An 8,193-nucleotide genomic window follows, 5' to 3' on the forward strand; every position below is an offset into this window, starting at 1 on the left:
AATGCCATCACAACTTTTCATTATTGTTTTATAAGATAACATCCTTATCTTGACTCAGGATGAAAAGTAAAACATAGATAAGAAACAACAGATTCAATATTTTAAGCCCTGGAATTTTTTTTAAATTAGTTAATAAAGATTATACCTGCAAAAAATAAAACTAATAAAAACTAAAAGAAAAGAGTAGAAAGGGCAAAAGTGCAAAGAGAGAAAGAATGCTGTATGTCTATAAGCAGCATTTAAAGATCTATATGGGTGTATCAGCTAGCACTTCAATCTTTCTCAGGAAATCTCCCCTAAAAGGGTCCCCAAATATCATGTTGGTTGTAAAAAATTTAAGCACCATATAATAAGAAAATCCAAACAATAAGATTTACCTAAGGCAACAATGCTTAGGTATGATTAATATCCTATTTCTTGAATATAGTTTGTATCTGCTATGTAATGCAGCTTGAGAATACTGGTGTTTCCAGACTCTACTTCCCACAAATACAGCACAGACATTTTAAATTAAAAAAAGGAAAGGTTTGCAGAAATTAGACATAGCGAGATTTAAAACGTTTGCTTTAAATTTTATATCATTGTTAAAGGGCAGCCCAATAGCTATTACTTGTTTGCAGTGGTTTGTTTTGCAGTTTGTCTATGCTCTAACTTGTTAAAAATTAAGCTAAAGATTGAATGGGGTAGGTTATTGCCATGAGAAACCACAGTTGTAATCATTTATTTTATTTGAAAGAGTTTTGCACCCTCTTATCCATCCATCAAAGTAGCTTGTAACTGATTACAGTAATTTAAAAAACAACATGAAGGAAACACCAGTTTACAAAGGCAGAATATATATTCATATGCTATGCTAAGCTTGTGGTGGATTTGCTGTAACCTTGATAGGTGATGATTGGGTTTTCTTCCTAAAATTCCAAGTTGCCTTATGACCCTGAAGTTCTTAACTCTTGAAACATGGAATCAACAGGTATTAATTGCTGGGTGGAGGGAAAAATGAATGAATAGATTTTAACTGTGATGTCAGTCTGACAGCCTGTAATTTCTTCAAAATGTGATGCATTTTAAGAGACAGTAAACACTCACTTATTGTTTATGCTTCTTCCAGTATTTGTTAGGTTTTCACTTAGATTTCCAGTTTCTCAATTGATTCAGCTAATGAGGTGTTTGCAGCAAATGTGTTTCAAGACTAATCTCATTCCCTCCAAAACAAGTGAGTCAGACAAGTATCACTGCACTGAATATTTTTTCTCAACTTTTTTCAGTCTGCAAAATAATGAAACATCAAAACCAAGACACTCAGAAACCAGACTCAGAGCATCAGAAATTGTTTACAAAATATTTTTCTTTCTGATCAAAACTTTCTACAATAATCAATATTGCCATTGCTGTTATTAAACATTTATACAATATATTTTATATGATATCCTACAGAATAACAAGGAAAAAATCACAGATCACAAGTAGCTAAACATAAGAGATTCAATAGTAACTATTGCCATAAATAAAACATATTTTAAAATATTAATTTATAATTAATCTGGTATTCAGCAAATTCTAGGTAAAATGGATTCTTAGTACAAGTATCTTACTGTACTCAATAATTTTAATACTATATCAGCAATAACATCAAGACTAGCATATTTAAGCCATTCAACTTAGAAAGATACTTATGCAGAACAAAACTGGCTATTTCAGTGGTCTAGGAAACCTAACTATTAAAAAGACATCAACCTTAAACTAGTACCTTAGAATATTTCAGAGCTAGGAATCAAAGGCCCCATTACATGAAATCTGATACAAGTAAAATTTGCAAGGAAGATTTCACCATAATACAAGTAAACATTTTATTCATTTACATAGATGTAAGAAATGCTGATTCTGGGCAATTTATCTTATAAAAAAAAACAAAATAGAAAAATAAAGCCCGACAGATATACGTGAAGAGGTTGTGCTTAAATGTTTTCCAGTCTTAAACTATTTGGCAAGTTGAAATACTAATAGCAACATTTACACTGTATTGAAAGTTAACTGGCTACATTTCCCAGTTATTAGTAAATAAAACTTTGACAAGTCAAAAACAGTTAACTTGCTTTGTAGTTTGCTATAATATAAACTTTAGAAAATGCATATTGTATTTGTTTTTATCTCAGTCACAGCTGAGCTCTTAACTTTGGTCTAAAACATAGGTACATAGTGCAGTAGAGAATGGTTTTAGTCAAGGATGAATCTGCATGCATCTGTGATGCGCCGAGATTTTTTTTATTTCTAAAAATAAATAAGGGCTTGAAGTGCTCTGCTTAATATATTTGAACGTAATATATTTAAATTAGCACTGAGCCTTAAATTCTTCCTAGGCAAAATCATATATTTTGCAATTTTACCCATTGGACATTCTCCTTGCCTGCCCCAACTGCCAAAACAAATTTTCAGAATGTGTGAGAAGCTGCAAAGAAGGGAACACGTTCTCCCAGTATTACTAGTGGAAAAATTTCAGTGAAAGAATATACCAATTGGGATCCATGCATCAAATCTATATTATATATATATACAAAATCTCACAATAATAGCATGCTAGTACCAAAATGGCTGGAACATTCCACTCCAAAGCCACTTGAATTCAGGTTTACTTTTTAAAGATTTCAGGGAAAAATCTCAGTACATATCTACATTATCTGAAATGTTCTTATAATATCTGTTTAAACAAAGTAATAGTATATTTGCATTGTCTGCTCCTGCAATAGTCTTGTCATCATGACCACAGTTAAGCTCAGATTTAGAGACAATTTCTATATTGAATTGTGACACTTAAACAGAATTAAGTGCCAACTATTAGAGTATTAAAGTACTTTTAAGAGGAAGAAAACTAAGAACAATTTTTAAAATGCCAACTCTATGCAAATGCTATGCAATATGTAATAGGATCTTCTTAGGGAAACGGAATCCTAATAAATGGTCTGTAACAAAGTAACATGTTTGTGTGTATATATATATAGTTAATTTATCATATAAAAACAAAAACTTTCACCAGATATTCATTTGTAACATCATTAAAATAAAGTTAGATAAACATTAATTTGTCCATGTGCATTTTTAATTTATTTAAAGCATACAGCTGCCCAACTCAAAAACTGGGTTCAGAAAGTAATTTTTGTTTTGTATTAAAGCAATTCAGATTGTGACATATATTCATAGGCTTTTTTTTTTACATGGAACCAGAAGCTGCAACTGTGCCAAGGATATTAAAAGCACCATGATTCCAAATGATAATGTTAATGGCATCACTTGATTTACAGAAGCTCATAGGATAGAGGCGGTTCTTGCTCCTTAGAAAATCTCCAAAGTCAGGGAGAGACAATGTTCAGTTTGCAGGTGATAGAATAAAAGAAATCATACTTTCTAATCCATGCAATGACAGCTATAGCCTCGTTTAGGGTAGGCTCCTTGCTGTCCATTTTTTCAAAAACAACATATTTTTCAATATAAAATGTACAATGTTATGAAGGTCTAGCAAACTTTATTCTGGCATTTCAATGATGCTTCTTTTCACGTTTGTTTGAGGGGTGCAGGAATATTGGCTGAAGCTTGCTCTAGATAGGCTAGAGGTCCCTGAGGCATCTCAGTAGGTTTTTTCTGCTGGATATTAATATCATCTAAAACCTGTTGCCAATGGCGAAGTTTTCCCAAGTGTTTCTGAATTAGTGTTTCTTTCCGCTGTAATTCATTTCTCAATTCTGAAACATCCTGCATGAAATAGAATAATATAGGAAAGAAACTAAGAATATCTCCTTGGAAAAACATTTGCATTTGAACAAAAACAATGACAAAATCTTAGAAAAACAAGTATCCTGATGTGTTTCAATAAATTATCTAAATTATACTAACAGCTGCTTCCTTTCCTTAATTAACTCACGATGAATTTTGTTAAGAGACATTCTACCTCATTTTCAATTACCATTATCTCACACTAGTTCTCATGTGTTGCACAAAATAATATTTTTTTATTTTTCTTCAAGAACTATGATAAATTATGTTTATGGGTATACCGTGCTAATTTTTGGCCATAATAAAGTTTAAGCTTCAAATTTATGGATGTGCCTATGAACTTTTACGATTTTACCTAGATCATCATGAATTCAATGGACATTTACCCAAATTAAAATTTATATTATTGTACAGTAAAATAATTCCACTGCTGTGTAGATGACAATAGAATAAAATAGAATAGAATCTGGAAGGGACATTGGAGGTCTTCTAGTCCAGCCCCTTGCTTAAGCAGGAGATCCTATACCATCTCAGACAAGTGACTGTCTAGTCTCTTCTTAAAAACCTCCAGTGATGGAACAACCACAATTTCTGAAGGCAAGGTTCCACTGGTTAACTGTCCTCACTGTTAGGAAGTTTCCAGGTTTCTTCTCTTTCATCAGTTTCCAACCATTGTTTCTTGTCCTGCCCTCTGGTGCTTTGGATAATAATTTGACCCCTCTTCTTTGTGGCAGCCTCTCAAACACTGGAATACTGCTATGATATCACCCCTATTTCTTCTTTTCTTTAGACTAACTAAACCCAGGTCCTGCAGCTATTCTTCATATGTTTTACTTCCCAAGTCTTTGATCATCTTAGTTGCTCTTCTCTGAACTTTTTCCAAGGTCTCAACATCTTTTTTGTAGTATGGTGACCAAAATTGGTTGCAGTATTCCAGGTGTGGTCTCACTAGGGTTTTATAAAGCGGTACTAATACTTCGTGTGATCTTGATTCTATGCCTCTGTTTATGCAATCCAGGATTGTATTAGCTTTTTTGGCCGCTGCTGCACATTGCTGGCTCATGGGCAAGTGATCATCTAATAGGACTCCAAGGTCCCTCTCACAGTTGCTGTTTTTGAACCAGGTCTCACCTAATCTGTATTTATATCTATGATTTTAGTAAGAATTAGTAAGAATTTAGTAAGAATATTAGGTCCAGTATAGCTTTACTTCTAGTTCCATCCTCTACCTTTTGGATGACAAAGTTGTCGGCTAGGTTGGTTAGGAATCTGTTTGATCTCCCACTCACTGCAGTTTGTTTTCCATTTGATATCTGGATAGTTGAAGTCTCCCGCTACTAATGTGGTATGCTTCCTCATACATTTGTTAACTGGTTGGCAAAGAGTCCATCTATTTCTTCTGCTTGGTTGGGTGGTCTGTAGTATATCCCATGGCAATGTCACTTTTTTCCCTTTTATATTGACTCATATAAATTCTGGAAGGCTTTTATCTTTGATCATGTGCATTTCTGTAGATATGTAGTATTCTCTTACATATAGTGCAACTCTCCCTCCTCTTTTTGTACTTCTATTTCTTTTGAGCAATTTGTATCCATCTATCAATCCATTCCAGTCATGAGTTTCATCCCACCAGGTTTCTGTAATGGTAACTATGTCATACCTACCCTCGTGTACTATTGCTTTTAGTTCACCCTGTTTGTTCCCCAAGCTTTGAGCATCAGTATATAAGCATTTAAGACTTTTATGTCTGTCTGTGGGTATGTTTCCTGGATCTCCTGATTATTTTTCAATTTTTTTGTCTTTTCTCATCACTCCCTACCTCTTTGTTTTCTTGGGATTTATGATTGGTTTTGTGTTCTAGAGATTCTAATGATTGGTCACCCTTCCCCCTCAATTTTAGTTTAAAGCCATTCTGATGAGTTGGGCCAGTCTTTTTCCCAGTATACTTTCCCCTATTTTCGTGAGGTGCAGCCCATCCCTTGCAAAGAGTCTGCCGCATAGGAAATGCAGTCCATGGTCTAATAAACCAAAGTTTTCTTGGTGACACCATCTCTTTAGCCAGTGGTTTATTTCTAGAATTCTTTTTTCCTTTAATGGGTGTTGGCCGTTTGTTGGGAGTACTGATGAGAACACTACCTGTACTCCTAGTTCAACTTTATTGCTTAGTTGGTTATAGTCTCTCAGTATTGTGCTCAGGTACTTTGTTTCATTATTCATCCCAATGTTAAGGAATAGGAGAGGATAGTAATCTGTGGGCCTAATTATTTTGGTTAGATTCTTAGCCATGTCTTTGAGTTTTGCTCCAGGGAGATAACGTACCTCTCTGGATTTTATGTCCGGTCTGCAGATGATTCTGTTCGAGGATAGAATCTCTTATTACCAACACTCGCCTTCCTTTTGTGGGGGCTGCAGTCTGGGGTGCTTTTCTGTTTATCTCAGGTGTGTTTGTTGATGTGACTTTTTTGGGGATATTTGAAATTGTTTCTTTGCTAGGGGTCTGCATGTTTTCTTTGAGGGGGAGGTTGTGGGTCTGTGTATTTCCATCTAGAGGGAGAAATCGATTGCTCAGTTTTAATGGGGCTGCTTCTGGTTGGATTAGATTGGGCAGTAGGGGTTTGTTAGATGTATCCTGCTTCTGCCTTTGATTGTTGTGTTTCCTTCTATGTGTAACACACCTCCATATGTCTTCCTCCAAGGGTTTATCGGTAGGGTCAAATCCTCTGGGAGTTATTTGTCCATTGTTTGGTTCGGTTTGGGTATAGCTTTCTTGCGTAGGCTGGAGTTTGGCTAGAGTTGCCTCTAGATCCCTTACTTTTTCCTCTAGTAATTCATAGTTTACATTTAATGCATGTATAATTTGGGTGTTCTTTGGGCATAAGCATATACATGGAACATGTATTGCATACCACAATAGTATTCATCGCCTGTTCCATGAATTTGTTGTTTGAAAATCCCTCTTTTATGGTTGGTGGATGTGCTTTGCTGTTAGCCATGTTTCTATCTTCTCTGTTCTAGGTAATTATGCCTATTTTTTTTCTATCCTATATTTTGCAAATCAAAATAGCATCAGTTTCTTTTTCTAAGAGTCTGCTGTGCGGTTGCTGTTCACAGACCCCGGTCTACTGGTCTGCTGCTGTTCGCAGTCCCCGATCTAGTGGTCTGCTGCTGTTTGCAGGCCCCGATTTACTGCCGTCTGCAGCACCTGGTCTACTGCTATCTGCAGGCCCTAGTCTGGATCTGAGCCCGTCCACAATTGAATCAATTAAGCGCCTCAGACATGATACAAACAATACTTAGAATACCAATGCTGACAGATAAAATAAAAATACCTCCTATCCTTCCACAAGAACTCTGCTGGTTGGCCTGGGGACCAAGTGGGGGAGTTCCACCCTGGGTGGGTGCTGGATTGATGGCCAGCTACACATTTCTGCCCCCCCCCCTTTTGCTCTGTTCTCCACCCATCCATCTTTCTAGTTATAATATTGATGTACTATTCTCAGTGTTCTGTTTTCATTGTTTATTTTATTGTTCTATTATTATACTTCTATTTACGCTCCTTTCATTTTCTTCCTTTTTATTATTGTAAACCATCTAGAGTAGCCCCATGGCGAGATAGGCAGCAAATAAATTTAACAAATAAAATAAATTATACAGATTAGAGATAGCAAATCATCATCCTACTACAGTGATCAATCAGTTCTACACCAAGCATCTTAAAATATTCTGATCAGAGTAGATTCAGTCCTAATTTATGTAATAAATGAGTTGTAGCTCATGTTTTTAATCCCACTTGTGCCTCATAGCAATGTTCCACTTAACTGTATTATAATTACTGTGTTGTAATTTAGCATAGAATCAGATATCATGCTTAAGCCCAAAGAAATCCATATCCTTACCTCCTTAATTACTTGGTCTGGTTTTTGGACAGATAATTGTAGTCTTTTCTGTAGAAAAAAGCATTCTGTTTGTCGTGCAACTTCTAAAAATTTCTGGATACATTGATCAACACCTAGGACATGAGAAACAAGAGTTTAAAGCTATTAAAGAATAAAAGTCAGGACAAATACTATGTAACTTTAACAAACTTAGTTAAGAGAAGTGTAAAATACTTGGGTCTACATGTGTAAAATGGTGTAAAACAAAAGGCCACCTGTTGCCTCATTAGCAACAGAAGATGGCAAAGTTCAGCAGGGGTGGCAGAGGGCAGGGGAGCAAAAGGGCAGAGATTAGGCGATGAGGGTGGCTAGATCTAACTACTACTCCACACTCATCGCGTCATCAGATAACCGCCCGGCCGCCCTCTTCAGGGTGACCCGCTCTCTCCTCCAGTTGAGGGAGGGAGGGGATCCCCTGGAGGGGAGGGCCGAGGACTTTGCGCAATATCTGTATGACAAAGTCGCTCGGATCCGAGAAGGCCTTGACTCTGAC

The 8,193-nt window shown here is 35.9% G+C and overlaps 1 protein-coding gene across 1 annotated transcript in view; it reads right to left on the reverse strand.

Moving 5' to 3' along the window:
- Window positions 1-1,327: 1,327 nt before the first annotated feature.
- MED28 (mediator complex subunit 28) overlaps window positions 1,328-8,193 on the reverse strand; it is a 10,488-nt gene continuing 3,622 nt past the window's right edge. The window contains exons 3-4 of the mRNA XM_029285543.1: window positions 7,662-7,774; window positions 1,328-3,744 (exon numbers count right to left, since the gene is read on the reverse strand). Of these exons, the coding sequence (XP_029141376.1) occupies window positions 3,547-3,744; window positions 7,662-7,774 (311 nt within the window). The 3' untranslated portion in view covers window positions 1,328-3,546. The remainder of the gene's footprint in view (window positions 3,745-7,661; window positions 7,775-8,193) is intronic.

This window comes from Protobothrops mucrosquamatus, unplaced genomic scaffold (genome assembly GCF_001527695.2).
Source record: "Protobothrops mucrosquamatus isolate PMUCROS unplaced genomic scaffold, P.Mucros_1.0 scaffold1841, whole genome shotgun sequence".
NCBI lineage: Eukaryota > Metazoa > Chordata > Lepidosauria > Squamata > Viperidae > Protobothrops > Protobothrops mucrosquamatus.